Raw genomic sequence first — 22,530 nt, forward strand, 5'->3', positions numbered from 1 at the left:
ACAACTATCTTTGGAAAATAAAATTAATAAAGCAGATCAGTCAAGATTGAGAGCATCCATTGACTTAGCAAGTTCCTCTTTGCCATTGAAGTTTGCAATTGTTAGGTTGACGTTTAGGTCATGACCTCCTTCTTCCACATAGTGAGCCTCTTGTTCTTTAGACTCTCTATACCTCTTGTAATTGGCTGCTACTTTGTTGTTTGCTTGGCAGTTCTTGTACCAATGCCCAATGAATCCACACCTATAGCATGGTTCATTGTCAACTCTTTCCTTTTGCATCTTGTTTCCATGATCCCCATGTCCCTTTCCACGTGGTGCATTGTTGCCACGTGGGTAGGGATCAGCACGTCTAAACCCCCTCGCATTGGAGTTCTTTCCACCTTTCATTTTTCCATAATTAGCCTCGGAAATTTTCTTTGTCCCAGTGGGCTTGGCATTGTTGTTCAAGAGAACCTCATTATGTCTTTCAGCCACTTGCAGTAGGCTTATTAACTTATTGAAGGTTGTGATTCTTTTGTTGTCATACTCCAACTTATACTGGTTCGCTAGTATAAATGCTGAAGTAGGAAAGGTGATAAGAGTCTTGTAGATCATATCATCTTCTGTGATTTCCCTTCCACAGAAATTGAGACGTGCCTTTAAGCGCAACATGTCCTTGTTGAAGTCATTGACCTTTTTATAATCAAGCAAGCGGATTCCATTCCACTGAACGGCCAGTTCTGGGAGCAAAGTATCGTGAATGTTCCCAAAACATCCCTTAAAGGCATCCCACAGTTCTTTGGGTCTCTTCAACTGAAGGTACTCCCAGCATAGGCTAGGATCAATATGTCGCCTCAGAAACATTAAGGCATTTGCTTTCACCTTATTAGATAGTTCATCATCTTTGGGGTCGGTAATGGTGGTAGTGTAGTCTTTTGCCACAAAGACAATTTTCATATCGGAAACCCAACGATGGTATTCAAGTCCTTCTGAGTCCAAGATGTCAAACTCAGGTTGAGTTGGATCAGCCATCTACATAAACAAGAGAGAAGATATAAATTACGCAGTCATAAAGACATCCACGTAAATTATTTTCCAAAAATATGAATTAGGTTTCAAGACCAAGATTCGTAATGGTCACATTGTTTTTCGATGCTATGTGAAAATACTTTATCACGGTAATGTTGTGTGTATAATGCGCATGAAATTTCATTATCATGGCAAAGCGGATTGTATATGTTGCATACTAGAAATTAATCATAGCACATTTAAACATAGCATATATAAAAATAAACTACATGGCATGCATGCTCAAATTTCACAAATATACCACAAATTATATTATACACATAATAATAGCAAGAATATATCATACATAAAATAAAATGTAAAGAATAGCATAATACAAAGCATGCGTAGGCATAATTTATATATGCGTAAATAAAAATAAGAACATGCTCAAAATTTCATAATAAACCATAAACAATAAAATATAAAACATGCTTAAACATAATTATAAATCATGCTTAAATATAATCATATAAAACATAAATAATAAGGCATGCTTAAAATGATCAAAATTATCTAACTAAACACGCTCAAAAAAATTCTAATTATAAACAATTAAATATAGAGCATGCTTAAAGATATAAATAAAATTCACATGCTTTAAAAGTATAAAGTAAATAAATAAAACATACTTGGTTGTGAGAAAATAAAACAATTCTAGCACACGCGCGTGTTGATGCAGGCGTGCGTAGCGATGTTTTTGGGCTTGAGAAAAACTGGGCCGCTTCCTCTTTTTTCAGCAGTGGGCCACAAGGCCTTGTTTTTTCTTTGCTTTTCTCTTTTTTCTGGGCCACAAGCCTACTTCTTTTGTTTCTGGGCAGAAAGGCATGAGTTTTTTTTTTTTTTTTTTTTTTTTTTTTTTTTTTCGGTCTGGGCCGAGTTTCTTTCTGTTTTTATTTTTTTCTCTGGGCTTTCTGTTCTTTGGGCCTTTTTTTTTCTCTCTTTTTCTTTCTTTCTTATTTTTCTTCTCCTTCTCTTTTCTTCCCTCTCTTCTTTCTGGATTGCAGATGATGGCGAAGCTACTACGGGTTTCGGGGCGTTGCAACAGGGGTGTCGGGACTGTGGGTGTGCGCGCGGGTGCTAGGCAGTAGGGAGGGAGGCCGATCGTGGAGGCCGGAAGAATGATTTGAAGAGGCCAATCTGTGGGGCTGCTCTCGTGGCGGAGGGAGGAGGCTGGCTGGAGGCTGCAGCGTTGGACGAGGGAGGCTGCTGGGTTGGGCCGAGGTTGCAGTTGGGATGGACTACTGCTGCAAGGTAGGATCTGTAAAGTGAGCGAGGCCTGGGTGGAGGCTTGGAGCCGAGCGGACTGCTGCTGGGATCTGCTGCAGGAGGGTTTGGCCGGTGCTGCGCTGCTGCAAGGCACTGGGATGCAGGGTGCTTGCTGGGCTGTGCGGGCTCCGGCGGTGCAGGGCGGGAGGCGGGCGTCTGGGCGGCAGGAAGAAGGATCTGGGCCGTGCGTTTGGGCAACAAATGGCCTAGGCTAGGCCTGGTCTTGGCGGCCGGAAGAAGAATATATATATATATATATATTTTAGTTGGTGGCGGCAGGAAAAAGGAAGAAAAAGATTTTTTTTTCTTCTAGGGTTTTGGTTTCTTTTCGATAGAAAGAAAACTAGTAGGATTTTTTTCTATTGGCTATTTGCTCTGAGCGTGCTGATAACGTGTTAAAGTAAAATGACAATTGGAATTGGTCTACTCATTTCATTTCATAATCCCTTTATATAGGGATAGAATTACAACAGAAATATTAATTACATTAAATACATTGAATGCTGATTGATCTATAATTGTGCTGATTGGTGGTAATCGCTGATTCCTTGATTCCCTCTCCGTCAGTTGCTTTAACGAAGGCACACAATATGTTTTTTCTTTAACAGCCAATAGTTTCTAGCAGAACTTTCAAAAGCATAATAAGTGTTTTTTTATTATTATTTTTTTATTTATTTTTTATTTATTTTTTTGAATAAGTTGGAACAATATCTAATGCTTAGCCAAAACTATTCTATGTAATGGAAAACGAAAACACACTTATTCACAAAGTAATGCAAAAAAGATGAACAGAACACACTACAAAAGTCAAAATCAGAGATGTGCGAAAACTTGTAAGAAGATCTTAGATCTAAACCTCATAAACTATGTCCAGATGCATGCCTCTCTTCCTTTTCTAATCCCACGTTCACAAAATTCCCACATGAAAAATGCTGATGTCAACCCACCACATATATAATAAACCGAGGGAGGTTGGGACATATCTCGATCGGTCAAGCAGCCATCGTCAGCCTCCATCTCGATCTATATTGGATCCAACTATGTGCTTAATGGCATATTCGAATTTCTATTGGTCAACCTCTCCACCAAATTAACAAGATGTTAAAGTAGAAATAGAAATAGAAATATAGAATGAATGATAACAAACAAGAAAAAACAAACCGTGGAAATGAATTCACAATCACATATAAATATATGGTTCAAATCCCATGTAGCTTTCATCGTATTGCTTGGCGTGGATATCCATGTTTATTCCACCTATATATATCTAGTTAATTAGTTTTTACTAAACTTGCATTTTTTAAATATGATAAACGGTCCGGCTTTTTTTTTTTTTTTTGGTGATAACGGAGGTCAAACTTTATTAAACATAAAATGAGTACGTACAGTGAAGAAAGGCAACAATGCATCAAGAAAGAAAACAATGTGAAAGAAAAGATGCACATCGAAAATATAGAGAATATAAATAAAACAAGAGCATAAGCGTATAGCTGATTTTGCAACTATGTATTACAGTTCTGTAGTGAACTTTGTAGTCTATGATATGACTACCTATGCAAATCCAACGCAGTAAGTGACAACAATCACTTCGATGCAGAATAGAGGGCAATCATCCACCAAAAGATTGGAGTTGGCCAAGGGTATCAGAACATGGCCATGTTGGCAGATAATCCTTTACAAACAAGTATCATAAATTCGGGTCCCCAATCTAATACCAAAAATGAACAAGGGCCCAATACCAATCCCTTTGGAAGGAGCCCAACAAAAAGAATGACTCGGGTCCCGAGGCCAAGCCTGCTCGGATCCCAAATCCGAATCTGGTGACAACTCCAGACCTAGATCCGAAACCTGGGGCTCAAAACTCAAAGGGAAAAAATCACTAATGAGCACTGAGCTATGACCCGTTCGACACTTAACTCACTGATATTTCAAAAATATTACTTAACTCACTCACTTTAATATCCGTCTTTCACATAACTTACTCCCGTCTATTGTGTCATTAAAAATTTGTACGAAAATGATAATTTTCGTCAAATTACATATAAATATTTTTTATTAAAATGACAAAAAATGAATTTTTTGAATAAACTTATTAGATTTCTTTTTCAAATTTCCATAGTTTTCTGATAATTGGAATTGGAATTTTAATTGAAAACAAAATAAAAATTTGTCATATTTTTATTTAGAAGAAAATGTTTTTCAAGTTAGAAATGTATACTTTAGTGTTTAGACAAATATACCCTTAATTTTAATAGCTTCTATCAGGAGATTTAATGGAGCGAGTTAAGTGTAAGATAATGGTAAATGTGAGAGAGTTAAGTGATATTTTTGAAAAGTTAATAAATTAAGTGATGACTCTCGGTGATCATTTGTGATTTTTTGCCAAACTCAAAACAACTGCCAGCCAAACGATCCTAACCCAGCTGCTACCTCAATTGCAAGTGCAGACCAAGAATCTACAGTTATGGAACCCAATCCTCGTTGTTGCAGTACCAAACACAGCCCATCCATTGGCTTCGTAACAATAACGCTGGAATCCTATAATCTGGCAAAAACAGGTCAACTGCACTCGTCCACCACCTGCTCCAAACAGTAGAGCCACCACAACGACCCTACTCACCATAATGCAGTGATAGAGAGCCATCAAGCCCGCCTCTCGACCTAGGTACCATCCATGATCCATCCCAGCTACCTCCATCACCGATCACCGCCCTACACACCATTGAAGGACTTCCGTCGTCTTCCAACCCAGTCCTCGTCACACCCACACCTCTGAAAAGAATGAGGCTAGTCAAGAGAAGGCTGAAGCCTGAAGAGTACTCCATATGAATGGAGAAGGTACAGATACTCGTCGATCATAAGAGTGACGTGCTCCCGATTTCTAGCACAGCGCTAGGTTTGAATAGGCATATTCAAAATTAAGTCTATATTATATCCAATAATGAATAGTACATGTTTTTCCAACTACATAGGTAGACCTGTAAATGGACCGGATTTGGATCAGATCGACCTAAATCCAAATCCGTTTACTTAAAAAAAATTCAATCCAAACCCGCTCCGTTAACCAGGCGAATCATTGATAGCTTGATCCAAATCTGTATCCGCAGGATTAACGGATACCCGATCCGCTAATCCGACCCGTTTATAATTTCAATTATTTTAAAAGTTTAAATAGTAATATTAAATTTATATCATGATACCTCATAAGCAGTGTTCTAAAAAACGGCCGCCTAGGCGTTGGTCGACAAGAGACTGAGGCGAGGAAGGGGTAATCAGCGGCCTTAGGAGGAGAGAATTTAGGCGGCCGCCTAAGCGGCCTGGGCGCCTGTCTGGGTGGTCTGGACGTCTAGTCGATTTTCCTTTTTTTTTTTAATTTTTTTTTTATGTCTTTGCAAAAGTGCTAAACCTAAACACTGAAAGCATTCGATCTCAAATTAGACAAAAAGCTTTCGCTCTATTCACTCCTCCACCGCACCTCTTCTCCACGCTTCCACCACAGCTCCCCCCGAGCCATCGCAGCTCCCCTCGAGCCACCACAGTTCCCCCAAGCCACCGAAGCTCCCCTCAAGCCACCGAAGCTCAATTGCGCCCTTCCACAGATCTTGATACCCGATCGCTGGGACATTGTGGGCTCCTTGACCACTCCGATTCATGATTCATAAACGTTATTTAGAGGGAACATGTGGGTGGCCACAATCATCTTCTTCAAGCTCAATGTTTTCGCCGCCGCTATTGAGTTTACATTTCAGAAATTGGTTGTGGGTGGATGGATGTTTGGGACAATGAGCGGAATAGGACTTGTGTTTGGTTGATCTGATCAAATTCTCTTCATGGAAAATTGATTTTGGTGATCTGGGAATTGGGTTTTGAAAGATTGAAGGTGCGAATTGGTTTTAGAAGAGTTTGTAAGATTGGTTTTGGAAGATTTTGGGTTATCTGGGTTTGTGACTTCGTGTTTGAATAGGCTGGGAATCATCCGGCCATGTGTTCGACATGCATGAAATGACCTTATAGAAAATTCATATTATTGTTATTTATAAATTATAATAAGTATTTATATATATATATATATATATATATTTTAGGTCTATAATATGTTTATATGGTATAACATAAATTAAAATTTAAAAAAAATAAAAACCTCCTAGGTACCCGACTAAGCGTCTGGGCGCTAGTCTCCTAGCCGCCGCCCGACTAGCGCCTAGCTACTTTTCGAACCTTACTCATAAGATATAAATAAAATATTAAAATAACATGAAAAGTATTACCAAGAGTAGAATTACATTTTCAAAATTCTTATGCTTCTTGGAATCTAGGGTGACGGACCATCCCCTTAGATTTATGCAAAAAATTTGTATTAGAAATTCTTCATATTTTATATTTTATATTTTTAAAAAATAATAATATATTAATAAAAATAATATTTTATTATTAAAAAAAGGGTTAGATCATTAACGGATCGGATCGACCTAAATCCGTATTTGATCCGTTAAATAAACGGGTTAACGGATTCGGATCATTAACGGATCAAAATTTTTGATCCAAACCCGTCCAATAGCCACGGATCTGGAGCCGGTTCGGATCAAAATCCGGTCTATTTACAGGTCTATACATAGAATTTAGGTGTGTGACATATATATGATCTCATATATATCTATTTTAATAGTAGAACATATGCATATGTTAAGGCGAACGTACGGTAGATATATAACCCAGAGTAATATTGTCGAAATTCATTAATAGGTTTGTTATTCACAAAAATTGATTTTTAGGTAGTACAAAGAAGTGGTTCACCTAATCCTCTATTTAAAAGCTCTATCTCCTTATGAACAGTAACATCGGCTTAGGAACAATGCCGACTCTAACTGAGCTGTTTCTGGGCTTTTACTTGATTGCCCTCCCCAGGTGTTGCATGACAACTTGTCACGCCAGGTGGTGTTGATTTATTTTTGTGTGTTTGCTTCGAAGAATGACATTTGCTCTTTTGATATGCATGGAGATAAAGAGTGAGAGAGGGTTCTGTTTCCACGTCTGGATCTTGTGAGGTTATGAGAGCGGAGAGAGTAAGAGAGAGAGGGAGAGGACGGAAGGGAACATTCACTCAATTTCCTCAGCACTTCAGTCAATTTCCTCTCTACACTCGGTGCTGCAATTTTAGCAAGCCTCGGTGCTGCTTCTTATATTCTACTTCTTGGGTACCGCAGCTATTGCTTCTTCATCTTTGTATGTATATTTTCTCATCTCTGTGTTGTTTGCGTTTTGTGTTGCTAGAATAACTAGTTTATCATGAAATATGATAACAAATCGTTAGGCCTCGTAATATTCATAATGCTAACAAAATATCTTTGCAGCCTCTACTAAAAACCGAGATTTGAAACACTTGAAAATAAGAGATTAATGAAAAAAAAAACAATCAAATCTCAATTTTGTTTTTCATCAAAGTATAATTAATAGTTCTATTCATTTTATAATTGTTTCATACTAGTGGATTTTATTTATTTATATATGTTTATAATAGTCAACACACCCACATTATGGACATTTTCAAAGGTTCATGGTACCCTAATAAATATTGAAATCAGATTATCATAAGTGATTATAATAATCAACTGATAACCTATCACCATCTCCTGCACAATAATCAAACACAGTATATTAATTAAAAATTATATTCTAGACCATCTACTTACTGGAATCCACATCACGATATGAGACGATATAATATGCTTCTCTTCAATCTCTTGAGTCTCATCGTCGAAAACTCGATGCCTCATTTTAATTAGTTAAGTACGTCCCATAGTTTATATGGTTTTTTTTTTTTTTTTTTTTTTGAGAAAAAAAGAACTTTCATTCAATCACCAAAAGTCCAAAACCATACATTTGGGGGAACATAGACCAAAACCCCAAGAGAAGACAGTTACAGGTACTATGAGCCGATAGGGGCTCAACTATAACCACAATATGCCAATTTAAAAGGCTACTTAGACAAAATTTACCCGAGATTCTCAGTAAAATCTCGTAAATAACAGCATAAGAGACTACATCCTCTTCGACACCGTGTCTCAAAAAGGCCAAGACCACGTGCAAGGATTGCATGTCAGCATATTGACAACAAGAATAAACCGAACATAAACCTAATTGTCCCTGGGTATGACACCATAACCATGGCACCACAAAATAAACCAACCCCAGCTCAAGAGAGTGGGGACTTATTAACCCTAACAAAAACTAAAACCCCAATAAAGAATAAGAACCAGCCGCAGCCCTCTCCTTCCTTTCCCCAAAGCTCTGACACCGGACTAAGAGCAATCATCAAAGAACCAAGAATTGTCCAGCTGATCTTCTCATCTCCAGGCCACCACCCCCCTCCACTCACCTAGCCATCAACCCTTTTTCATAGGGCCTGACTATCACCAACATACCACTGTCCCCTTCCATGGTCAACTGACCATCGACATTGATCACCACTCCACCAACCATAGCCACCACGCATCAAAATCAGAGAAGCCCAGCCGCTGAATTCTTGTCTCCCCATCCACCATTGTGCTCCATGAACCGCTGCCGTCACCATACGAAAGCAAAAGAGATCCTACACGACACCACCCCTAAAGCAACTACATCCCCGCTCGGCTGCAGCCACCATACTCCTCTTCGTCAACGCTAGGGCGCCGCTGGACAAGAGAAACCACCGCAGAAGAAACCCAAAGTTTTTAATCTGACTTTTAACTCTTTCTTTTTAATCTCAAAATTAGTATAAAAACAAAACTTGCAAAGGAATAGTTTATATATATAGTTATTACTCCCTCGTTTCTCAATTAACATATGTTACAAAAATACAAATGAAACATAGTCGATCTGTATTATATAACTTAATTATTTTATGCAGTATCAATTCAGAACTTGTCCAAAAAAAAAAAATTCAGACAAAAAAATGTACCCCTTTTTCCATATATACGAGTGTCGTGTGGATCATACTTGTTTCCAACCATAGATGAAATTGTGCAATATGGTCCCCAAACTCTGATGATCAAAAGGGAGTTGATACGCAAACAAACGCAGATATAAATGGCAGGAGAGGACCACGAAAGTGTTTAAAATGGAAGCCATATACGTCTTCTACTATATTGTGGAAACAAATAACATGTAGATATCTCATATATTCAATTTCCAGCTCACAATGATTGGCCTTGTATGCATCTGCTAGAAGTACGTACGTAGAAGATACAACAACGTACAACAAGAGCAACAACATATATCGGCAAGTAAAATCGCATATAAGGGAGAATAGTCACTTTAGTCACTCAACTATGACTCATTCGACACTTTGGTCACTCAAGTTTGGGTCACTCAAGTTTAAAATATATCACTTTGGTCACTCAAGTATTACACTGTCATTCATAAAAGTCACCCAATGGGCATTTTTTTTCACAACGAAGTGACTTTTGTAAATGACAATGTAATACTTGAGTGACTAAAGTGATATATTTGAAACCTGAGTGACCAAAGTGTCGAATGAGTCATAGTTGAGTGACCATTTGTAGAATTCTCCCTTGATACAAATTAGAGAATTACAACACCAGATATCTACGAGATCTACCAATCCACCCACCATAAAATTTGTAACATGTATTAACAAGCAAAATATAGAAGTTAGAGCATTCAAACTCAAAATAGATTACTGCAAAAAAAAAAAAAAAAAAAAAACTCAAAATAGATTACTGATAAAATATAAAAAATGTTGACAATTTTACATTCATGATACGTTAAGCAAATACTTACATAAATAACATCTATTAGATGACATGAAGCATATATGCATTATTGAACCTGAATAACCAACCATGATAACATGTAGAAGCTAGAACATATAATTCAAAAAAAATAGTAATCAATGAAAATATATACCTAATATTAACATCTTGATGAGGCGCCGAGCCGCCGAGACTTCAAATTTCTCATATTGCATGGGATGTGCTAAAGCACAAAAGGAGGTTGGGATTTAGATTTTTCAAAGTTAATTGAGATCGGATATGAGAGATGGCCGGACTAAGTTGAAACTTGACAGTTAAGTACTAAAGAAGAGAATTAGGGTTGCATGTTACAGTTAATTGGCATATTGTTACCTAAGTTTCGACGTCGTTCATTACTTCAACTAATTAATTTTGTTAATATAATTGGTGATGCATGCACACAAATAAATGAACAACGTCCTTATCGAGTTTTACTATCAAATATGGAAAACATAATTCTGTTTTAGATTAGGATTAGACATATATTTGGATAGTGTCGTGTGAGATTTTCCTAACCGTGACTGCAACCTATATTAACTGAACGTAATACAATTAATATACATGTCTATGTCCAAAGTCTTACCTAATGTTTAGAATGACAACTATTTTAATACAGTCCAAGTATAAGGAGTTTATAAAATGATAATAGGTGTTTCTAGGGATATGTAACTTTCAAATTCTGTTGTGATTTTATATCAACAAACTTAGATGTATTAACATTTAGTGTACGTGGAATTATTTATATCCGTAAATTCATTTATAATTTAAAAGTTTTTATTTATGTTTAAGCAAATTATTAGTTCGAAATAGTTTAAACGTCTCATTCATAAGTACGAGATTCTGAATTTGACTACAATGTTTACATATGACTATGCTTCAAGCGAATTATTTTCAATTTACATGCATACAAGTCCAAATTGAATAGATCGTAATCATATAGCTAGTGTATAATTTCTTATTTCTATGTACATCATTTTATTGCATCAAATTAATAGATGATTCGATTATAATCACATTATTTATCTCTATGAACAATACAGTGCTTGAATAGAGCAAATCTAAACTTCTTGGATTCTAGAAATGAGAAGTATGGGCATTGAAAGACTAGATAATATAATGTCTAGCATGAGGCAGAGACTCTTTCTTCCGCCACAGATATGGGGACATACCATCATAATTATTTTCTGTGCTTCTCATGTGCTTGTCCAACTAGTCATTCTAGTCCTTATCTTCTTTCCAGTTCTCACCTCTCACATTCGTGATAGATAGCCAGATGCAAGTTAAGTGAACCACATGGAATTTCCAGGTCCGTACAATCTAAAGTATTTTATTTGGCATAAAACAATACATTTCGTCGCATTTGACATAAAGTATCTAAGGAATAAATCGTGGATCCAATAAGATTGTGCTTTGTGGTTAGTTTTTAACTTTTTATTTCTACTTTAATATTTCACCAACGTTGTGGTGATTTCATTATTTCAAATTGGAATGCGGCTTGTGAATTACACTATGGATTGCCGAATTAAGAGATGACTGTTTAGGTTTCGGGATTGTTCTTGCTGTTTGCAGCCTGTGCATTATACTTACGAATTTTGTTTTAGTGAGAAGTAGTTGGTACTCTTTTCTCGAATCAGAAAATGATTAAAATATCGATAGTCTTGAAAAAAAAAAAAATTTGATGAAAATATCTGATACCGATAGAAATTATAATGAAATTTTGGATGAAAATAATTAATAATTATATAATCAATCAAAAATAATATACTAAATGTAAAATATCAGAAAAAGATGTAAAAATTAATATCGGCACTTGTAAAAAACAGATTTTTTGAGGATATTTAAGTCATTGGTTCAAAATTTTGTCCTGCTGAGTTTTTTTTAACAAGGTTTTATCGACGCCAGCAATGTTTGTGTTAGTTCAACTGACCAGCTTTTAGACTAGGTTTTAAAGAAGAAGTAAAGACATTTTCTCACTTCTTCTCAATTTATGATTATCAGTATGTATTTTTTTTTGTAAAATACCTAGTTAGTACTTAGTAGTAACATGTTTTTGTTTCCTAACTTTCATATTAAGTTATGGACTGTTATTTTGGATAGGGGTGTAAATGAGCCGAGCCGGAGTGAATACCAAGGTGATCATGTTCGGCTCATTTGTTTTTTATCGAGCTCGAGCCGGGCTAAAGCTTGAATTTTTTTTTCCATGCTCAAGCTCGGCTCGGCTTGAATATTTTTCTTAGGCCCGAGCTAGGCTCGGCTCGGCTTGATTTATTGGACGAGCTCGAGCTTGAATAGGCTCAGCTTGGCTCATTTGACTTTAAATTTAAAAAATAAAAAAGATAGAAAAAAATTTAAATTAATAATCCAGATTTGATGTCTGACCATCATACAAATCCCTTTTATTGTCTAGAATAAACTCAAAATGATGAATCCAACTCAAAATTGCACTTAAACTAATTAAATAAGAATGGGGCCAACTCAGATTCTCTTCCAATTGAAAAGGAATGTAATAAAAAGAATTGAAGAATTGAGATTAGAATAATTATATTTTTATAGTATAAATTTCATTAGTCGAGCTTTAACAAATGAGCCGAGTTTTAACAAGCTCGAGCTACTCATGGAAAATACAAGCTACTCACGAGCTAGACGAGCCGAATATATCCTTGCTCAAGCTCGGCTCATTTTTTGGCCGAGCTTAATATTGAGCTCAAGCTCGGCTCATTTATCTTACGAACACGAGCCGAACGAGCTAAAATCGAGCCGAATACGAGTCGAACACAAGCTGTATCGAGCTTACTTACAGCCCTAATTTTGGACTCTTCATACTTATATCCGGTGAATTATATATCACGTGAATAAATTTTCATAAAAGTTTACTGGAGCCTATTATTTTTCTTTAATATTGCAACAGAGATGTACGAAATATTTTAAACCGAGGGTTCATCAAAATGAATTTCAGGATACACTTCTCTTCAATGAATTTAATGAACTTCATGTATTGGTCACAGATTTAATGAATTTCTTGTATTTGTCACATCATTAACAAAAGGGCAAAAAGTAGGAATTCATGAATGCATGAAAAGGGCAGCGCACTTTTTTCGGTGACTTCGCTAATAGTCTATCTGAGACATGCACGTTGCTGTTCCAAAGTACATGAATAGGGAAGTACTTACATAATCGAACTACATACTCAAATGATAAGTTTTATCATTAACAAAAATAGCCAATCAAAAGAATCATAAACTGAAGAAGTAAATTTATAGGATCGTCCAAATAGTCAATAAGTTTAATCTCGACCTTGATTTATAATTAGAAGAGGCACCCCACTAGGCCACTATCATGTAAGATGTGCATACACATAAACTGATCGAATAAGGGAAACAAAATCTTTATTCCTCTCTGTCTATTCATATGTACTTACGTAAGAACATATCTATTTTTAATTTTTTATGCAGAAAAGATGTAGGTTATATACTGCAAGCAAACTTGATCTTAAGTTCTTAACTAATTTTTTTTTTTTTTTTGAGAGAAGTTCTTAACTAATTGAAGACCATGCCAATTGGTGGGTGGACCGACGTGCCTGTATAACTGTATTGTTATAGTAAACTTGATATTCATTAATGGCACATTTTGGTTCTTCCAAACTGACAAACTACTCACTATAGTGTACTCATTAATTCAACGAGATGATTTTGGACCAAGGTCTATACACAGTGACCAAATTTGGCATATGCATAGAGAACTCGTTAATGTTTCTTTTTTTGAAATGGGGTCTGAAATCTAGTCTAGTTAGGAGGCTCATCTCCACGCCTGAGATTATTATTAATAGTCATAGGAAGATACAACGGGGAGAACTCGTTATTGTTTTTATTAAGTGAAACTTGATGGTTCATGTAAAATAATTTCCCATGTTAAAGAAATTCCTCTTAAATTGACAGAGATGTGACAACATCAAAATAGTGTCCAGATTCATAGTTTCAATCAAGTTTGGACTTTGGAGATTATAACAATTAAAATCACTTGAAGCAACAAAAATTTACAACAATCTCATCTATGCAACAAGCTAGTGAAGAACTCCTAGTTTGGTGAGTTTTTTGTATATTTTTTTAGGGTAATTATCACAAATTAATGGTACATGAACTTATTATCTATCTTATCAATGGTACCTGAATTTTAATTTTGATCACAACCAGTACATGAACTTTTCGATTTTATTTCAAATGGTACCTATCACTAACTTCCGTTAATGTTTCGTTAAAAACTAACATGTGCCAAACATGTGACTCAATTTTCAATGATAAATTTGTAAAATTACCTTCTTCTTTTTTGTAATATCACTTATTTTCACTTATATTGTGGCTATAAAAAATGAGACTATCAAAAGGAAAAACTTTCAACTTCAATTAAAAATATGAATGACAGGAAAAAAAAAGAATTACGAAAGTTTTGATAAGGTTTTGGTTTTAAATGTTTTATAGTTTGTCCAAAAAAAAAAATATTTTATAGTTTTATTTGAAATGTTTTGTCTGTATCTATAAAACAAATTAATTTTTGTTGAGATCTTGCTTTTAAATTTTATTTTCATAAGAGGGTAGAGATACATTTTTAATTCTATTTTTAATTGAACTTCTATTTTTATTAACATATTAATTGATCAAAATATCTAGTAAACAAAATTATTTAAATGGGTATTTTCGTTAAACTACTCTTGAATATAGGTCATGTGTATTGTACATGTTAGTTTTTAACGGAAGTTAGTGATAAGTACAATTTGAAATGAAATCGAAAAGTTCAGGTACTGTTTGTGATCAAAATTGAAGTTCAGATACCATCGATAAGATAGATGATAAGTTTATGTACCATTTGTGATAATAACCCATTTTTTTATATTTTATTTTTAAATAACTAGTTTGGTGAGTTGTGTTCCGACCTGACTAGGTACAACCACAAATACAATATATGCGGAGACAATCAGTGGTAAAAGAAATTAACTAGATGCGCGATGTTTATGGTCGAATATCATTGAGTAGTGTGCTCGACGACAATAATGCCGGGACTGAAAACAACGAGATTGCTAGGGTTTTTTGTTGTTGTTTTAGTCACTATACCAGCGGCCAAAACTTGGTACATGAAAATGATCTATTCAAATTGCTCCAACAAAGTAGCTTTATTTTCCATGCTCCATTCCTCAATTTGATCAAAACTAAAAATGATGTCCCTCACCAAGGAGAACAGGATAAACACAGAACCTTATTCTTATGCAAGTGCAAGATGCATGTTTGCCTAAATGCAGCTTCTTTCTTCGTCTTGTTCTCGATCACGATCCCATTTTCTGCTGGATGGAAAAAAGTAGGGCACATGTTACATACCGTAGTGGATCTTCCACCAAATTCGACACACCCAATCAGTTCTGTGGGACCATTATTGGCCCACTACTTGAACATTAAAAACTTTATGGAATCGAATTTTACTGACAAGACCTTTCACCAGTAATTATTCCTAGTTCTTACTACTACTCATAACCGTTAATTTACTTCTGTTTGGTATTTTCCTTCTATAAAAGGACAAATGATTAATGCCAATCAACTTCGTCAGCTTCAGATTCACCTTATTCATCAAGTATTTATATGAAAGAAGTGACCAAACAAAGTGAAAACCAGAACAAGTTCTTCTTCTCCTTCTCCAATTCTCTCTCTCTCTCTTGCGTAAACAGTTTGTCCATTTTTTTTTGGTCTGAACAGTTTGTCCTTAAAGCAACTGATAAAAGGCAGTGTTTCTTTTTCTGTTATTTAACTCAAACTTTTGGGTCCTCTGACTGTTATAAACAGCCAAAAACCGTCTCTGAAACCTGCAGAGAAGAATAAGAAGTCTCAAAGATTCTGTTTCAAGCCTCCCCCACTTGGGTTTGCTGAAGAAGTACATGAGGTGCTTATTGAATCTGTGGCTAAGTCCGAGTTGACCCCACTTGGGAATTGCAGTGGGAAAGCAATAATTATGAGGTCTTTGTCTTCCAACTCTCAACACTTATTATCTGTGTGAGGTGTTCTTGTGCTGTTCTCTACTCAATTGGGTCTGTGTTTTAATGGGATTTGTTTCTTCTTTTTTTGAAGATGGTGTGTTTTAGTTAAATTTCTGAATATGGGTTTGTTGGCTTGGTTGAAGTTTGAATCTTTTAGCTTTGATTGATTTTCAGCTTGTCTTGGTGGGAGTCACCAAGGTTGAAGCTTTGGTTTTGGTTCTTTCAGCTTTTGGTGGGTGTCAATTTATTGAGCTCAGCAAGGGTACACCTACAACTGATGTCAATTTCTGGATACTGTTTTGAATTGTCTTTTGTTGTTTTAAAAAGATGATCTTGACTTGGACATATGAGCCTAATCACCCGTATTTGTTCTGTTCTTCTTTGATTTTCAGGTTGTGTTGAGGGGTTTGAATTCATAGTTCAGCTGGGAATGGTTTTCAAGTGAAGATCAAAATCTGAGGATCTGGGATTCAGTCATTTCTGAAGTGATTTCGTATTGGTTCTTATAAACGTGTTCATATTACTGGATGTCAATTTGAGGAGTGGGAGGAGATATCAGAGGAATAGCTTTGTGGAAATCTGCATAGTGAAGAATCATTTGAAATAGTCCAATGGATTTAGGAGGGGAGATTGGTGAAGACAGTGATACCAACAAAGGTAGTATGTGGGTTTTGGATCAGAAGCTTGACCAACCCATGGATGAGGAGGCTGGCAGGCTTAGAACTATGTACAGGGAAAAAGTACTCTCTCTCTCTCTGTCTGTGACTTTGTATGTCTATACTTATGTCAGTCTACAGGAGTACAGATATAATTCATTTAACTTAAAACAACATTTCCTCCTTGATCAATCAACATAAACCTTCAGTCTGATATGTAATCCCATTTGCAAAGGCTTTTGACTTGTATACAATGACTTAAACCTGGTGAAAAGTGGTGTGCACATCTTAGGTTGTTGGAAGCGAATATGGGAATTTCTTGGTTTTAGTTGGACACAATTTAAGTGTAATACTAGTGACTGTAATAGTGGTAGGCTATATGGTTAAGAACTTGCTTGATATTTTCTTGATTTCCTTTGCTGATGCAATTTTCAATTCTCCAGAAATTCTCCTCGCTATTGCTTCTACGGTTTGCATTCCAAAGTCTTGGAGTGGTTTTTGGAGATTTAGGCACTTCCCCCTTGTATGTTTTCTACAATACATTTCCTCATGGAATTGCAGATCCTGAGGATGTGGTTGGAGCTCTTTCATTGATTATATACTCTCTTACTCTTATCCCACTCATCAAGTACGTATTTGTTGTCTGTCGGGCGAATGACAGCGGGCAAGGTAAACCAAATTGTGTATGTAGACTTGCTTCATTAAATGTCAAGTAATTATGTGGGATCATACAATAGATGGACATGTTCATGGTTACATTTTACCAAATTCTGTATGTAGATTTGCTTCAGCACAGAAAGATCATCGTTTGATTGGATGATTCACATTTATGTCTACCTGTAGTGATAAAAGCAGTACACATGGTTAACAAATTGGGTTATAATGTAAATTTTATTTATTAATATCAGTCATGGGAACTCAAAATTTGGCTATGCATTGCTTTTATACTTCTTGATTTCAAATAGACCATCCCTGATGTGTTTACCAAATTTCCAATTTTTGTGTGTTTCCTGAAGTTGATTAAACATACTGTGTGTCCATTGTGAAACCAAAATTTTCAAACTGCATGCCTCCAAGAGTTTCATGGTACCTTTTGTTGCTCATGAGGTACCATAAGTTTTACAGAGCTTGTGGTTTCTGTGGTGCAGGTGGAACATTTGCTCTTTATTCATTGCTCTGTCGGCATGCAAAAGTAAAAACTATTCCCAATCAGCACCGGACCGATGAAGAGCTAACAACATATAGTCGTTCTACTTTTCATGAACAATCGTATGCTGCAAAAACCAAGAAGTGGTTGGAGGGACATGCATCAAGGAAGAATGCACTTCTTCTTCTGGTCCTTGTTGGCACTTGTATGGTTATTGGAGATGGGATTCTTACACCAGCTATATCAGGTACATAATCTTTCCCACTGAAAGCATAGATCATAATCTGTGTAAGCTCTTGTGATCTCCTAATAACAATAAGGAAAAGGCAATGTCACACCAGATGATCTATCTGCTTGTCGCCTGTTTTTCTCTGATACGCATTTATTAGTTTTAATCAAAAGGCTTAATGTGGCACAACCCAGGTACACAAGAAGTATACACGGGAAAAAATTTAACGAAATGAAGAAAATTTAGAAAACGATCATGGGATATGGGGGTGAGTGTAATTATTGACACGATTAACAGTCTCAAAATTAAGTGCATAACTTTAAATGATCTAGGATTTCTTCCACGCAGAGAAGGAGTTATCCAAACTCCATGATTGCTCTTACCAACAAAGGGGCCATGCCAAGAAGCAAGTGCCTAAGTAAGCTCTTGTGATCTCCTAATACAATAGGGAAAAGGCTTACTACTCATATCCCACACGGCAATGTCACACCAGATGTAACCAATGTGACAAGAGATATTAGTTTACTGCTTTTCTACATGCATACACATACAAAACTAATGGTTCCTAATTCCTCCCAACCTAAACTCTTTTCAAAAGTTTCTATCTGAACAAAGGAATCACTTTAGTGGGGGTTTTAGAATACTGAGTCTTCCTCCAAGGAAAGGAGTACAGTTCTGTCAAATAGTGCCCAATGAAGCAACTGTGCCCCAACTCTTGCTTTCAGGACAGTCTTGAGCTTGCCAATTGTTTTGGACTTCCCTTCTTACTTTGCTTCTTGCCTCATAATCTAGTTGCTAGAGCTCATTGACCATGTGGTTCATGTCTAACTCCTGATCATTCATTTTCTTTTGTGGACAGCAAAGTGAGATTCCAATGGATTCTCTGTTCATATCTTTTATTATATGCATGTTGGGAGATCAACCTCTCTTGGATTTTCTCAACTTGTATCAACCCAACCCTAAGTCCCTAACATGGATTCTTAACATGAATTATCTTTTACTACCCAACTTTACAAAAGTGACACTCATCAATATTTCATAAGTTGTTTTAGTTTTCTCAATTTCATTGTAGATGATTAACTATGCTTTCTCTTGCAGTTCTATCAGCTGCTGGGGGGATCAAAGTAAACAGCCCTAAGATGAATAATGGTACCATCGGGTTACTTGAACTAAACATTCTGTAGCTGTCATTCACTACTACTTGACTATGTCTTTTACTGACACTTTATATGTTCTGGTACAGATTATGTCATACTTGTAGCCGTTGTGATATTAGTGGGTTTGTTCAGCATGCAGCATTATGGGACAGATAAAGTTGGTTGGCTCTTTGCTCCCATTGTGCTGCTTTGGTTTCTCTTGATCGGAGGTATTGGCGTATTCAACATCTGGAAATATGACAGTAGTGTTTTGAGAGCTTTTTCACCTGTGTATATATATCGGTATTTTAAAAGGAATGGGAGAGATGGTTGGACTTCCCTTGGAGGTATTATGCTTAGTATAACAGGTAAAATTTCTGTATCCTAATTTTTCTTTCCTGCCCTCTTCAAGTTTCATTAAAATCATAGAATATCTTCTATTTTGGATTCTGGTGACAAATGATGAAATACTACAGGGACAGAAGCACTCTTTGCCGACCTTGCCCATTTTCCAGTTTCAGCTGTACAGATTGCTTTTACCACAGTCGTGTTTCCTTGCCTTCTTTTAGCCTATTCTGGTCAAGCTGCCTTTCTTGTAGTACATCATGATAACAATGAAACTGTGACTCAAGCATTTTATCGTTCTATTCCAGGTATGTTCTAATATAAAAGGATGCTTATGTCATATAATGAAGAATATATTATATGAAAATCAAGAAATCATTCATCTACATGAGTGCCTAGTTACAATTTGGGTTCTCTAAAGTTTTTTCACTGTTTCATTTTCTATTGATTCTGTACTCATAAGCCAAGAAAAATAGGGCAAATGACTAACATTATGTAATAGCAAAATACCATATTTTCCTTTCAAGATGCTAAAAGCTTCTTATATTGCAGATAGGATATATTGGCCAGTCTTCGTTGTTGCGACTCTAGCTGCCATAGTTGCAAGTCAAGCAACTATATCTGCAACTTTTTCAATAATTAAGCAGGCTCTTGCACTTGGCTGTTTTCCTAGGGTCAAAGTTGTACATACATCAAAGAAGTTCCTTGGCCAAATATATATTCCAGATATTAATTGGATCCTTATGATTCTTTGCATTGCTGTGACTGCTGGATTCAAAAATCAAAGCCAAATTGGAAATGCTTATGGTAAGTTCATTATCTCCTAAATTTTATGAAACTTAAGCAAGTCATGTTTCCTACTTTGTGCTAATAGGCTTAAGCAAATTCAATGCTTTTGTGAAGTTAAAAGAACAAAAATATGTGAAATTTTTTATAGATAATCAAGAATCAAATAAGAGAGAAATTAGGAGGTGGAAGAAATGGCAGGGGTGGTCAACTTTTAGAGGAGACCATTATAAATTGTTCTGTTTTTGTTAGTTTACCTTTCTCAAACTATTTATGTAATGCTCACTATTTGTTTGGGAGTTTATTGATTGGTTTCTGGGGAATGAACATCCAGCTAGTCTTTCACATAAGTGATGAGCAACTTCATAGCCAATAGAGAAAACTGTGTAGGTTCCTTTATCACTTTAATGTCTTCTGTGAAATCAACTGATTTTGACTCTTACTCTCACCACTCTTGCACTCAATGGCATAATATCTTATGTTATAACAGGGACGGCGGTTGTAGTGGTCATGCTGGCAACCACTTTCCTTATGACTCTAATCATGATATTGGTGTGGCGCTGCCATTGGATTCTTGTTGTGATATTCACTGGTTTGTCACTGGTTGTGGAGTGCACTTACTTTTCTGCTGTACTCTTCAAGGTTGATCAAGGGGGATGGGTTCCTCTTGTGATTGCAGCTGCCTTTCTTCTCATCATGTATGTATGGCACTATGGTTCATTGAAACGTTATGAGTTTGAAATGCACAGCAAGGTTTCAATGGCCTGGCTTCTTGGACTTGGCCCCAGTTTAGGACTGGTTCGGGTCCCTGGGGTAGGACTTGTGTATACTGAGCTTGCAAGCGGGGTGCCCCATATCTTTTCCCACTTCATCACCAACCTGCCTGCTATCCATTCTGTTGTTATCTTTGTTTGTGTGAAGTATCTTCCTGTATATACTGTCCCAGAAGAAGAAAGATTCCTTGTAAAGCGGATTGGCCCCAAGAATTTCCACATGTTCCGGTGTGTTGCAAGGTATGGTTACAAAGACCTCCACAGAAAAGATGATGACTTTGAGAAAAAGCTGTTTGATAATCTTTTCATGTTTGTCCGACTGGAAGCCATGATGGAAGGGTGTTCAGACTCAGATGAGTACAGTGTATATGGCCAGCAAACCGAGAAGTCAAGGGAAATCCTATTAAACAATAATGGAAACACTTCTCCGTCGTTGGGGGACCTTACCATGTCAACAGTGGATGCCATTGTGCCTGTTAGATCTCCGGTGAATAATGCAAGCAATACTGTCTCTTCTCAGATGAGCAACCAGACTGAGATGGATGAGCTAGAATTTATGAATAATTGTAGAGACGCCGGCGTGGTGCATATACTTGGTAATACGGTAGTAAGAGCAAGGAGGGATTCCAGGTTCTACAAGAAGATTGCTGTTGATTATATATATGCATTTCTTAGAAAAGTATGCAGGGAGCACAGTGTGATCTTCAATGTCCCTCATGAGAGTCTCTTGAATGTTGGACAAATTTTCTACGTGTAAGTTCTTTATATGATTTTTTTGGTGCCATCATTATCAATAAAACTGAGATCATACCTGTATCAAACTTGTAAATGCCTCCCCCATTTTGTTGGATCTGTAAGATAGTAGCACATATATTAGGATTACAATCAGAAAGTTGAGATTTGTACTCCTGGATGGCTATGTTTTGACCTCTAGCCTTGACGGGCGGAATGTAAATTCTGGTATTCTATATGTCAACAATTTTTTTTTTTTTTACTGAATCAATTTATTTCTTGCAAGCTGCTCACATTAATACAGAACTGAACCTTACAGATGGATTTTGTGAAAAAAATTCTTCTGGCTAACAAAATGAAATATCTGCCAGAGCAATAAATTTTACTATGGTATGAGCAACCTGACTGCAGTTATGTGATTGATAGGACACTTTTGTGACATGAATTCGTGCAAGAAGCCTCCTGATTTCCGAAATAAGAATCCCTTTCGGAGCATGAAGAGTACGTATGCTTGTTTATTCACTACTGAAAATGGGACTAGCAAGCTCAATCCCGTTTTAAGAGCAAAGAGCTCAGATTTCTCATAAGCTCCCTCATGATTACG

The 22,530-nt window shown here is 36.3% G+C and overlaps 1 protein-coding gene across 3 annotated transcripts; it reads left to right on the forward strand.

Moving 5' to 3' along the window:
* The first annotated feature begins 15,765 nt into the window (after positions 1–15,765).
* LOC112202406 (potassium transporter 11) lies at positions 15,766–22,188 on the forward strand. 3 transcript variants are annotated; one of them, XM_024343412.2, is made up of 10 exons: positions 15,766–16,173; positions 16,297–16,384; positions 16,515–16,862; positions 17,222–17,447; positions 17,927–18,172; positions 19,253–19,303; positions 19,398–19,658; positions 19,767–19,943; positions 20,188–20,442; positions 20,912–22,188. In XM_024343412.2, the coding sequence occupies exons 3-10, from the start codon at positions 16,734–16,736 to the stop codon at positions 21,949–21,951; spliced, it is 2,385 nt and encodes a 794-aa protein (XP_024199180.1). In that variant the 5' UTR covers positions 15,766–16,173; positions 16,297–16,384; positions 16,515–16,733; the 3' UTR covers positions 21,952–22,188. The 3 variants fall into 3 exon arrangements, with proteins under 3 accessions (XP_024199180.1, XP_024199179.1, XP_024199181.1); XM_024343411.2 differs by having other exon boundaries at positions 15,766–16,102; XM_024343413.2 differs by lacking the exon at positions 16,297–16,384 and having other exon boundaries at positions 15,766–16,102.
* Positions 22,189–22,530: the final 342 nt, after the last annotated feature.

This window comes from Rosa chinensis, chromosome 5 (assembly GCF_002994745.2).
Source record: "Rosa chinensis cultivar Old Blush chromosome 5, RchiOBHm-V2, whole genome shotgun sequence".
In the NCBI taxonomy this organism is placed as follows: domain Eukaryota; kingdom Viridiplantae; phylum Streptophyta; class Magnoliopsida; order Rosales; family Rosaceae; genus Rosa; species Rosa chinensis.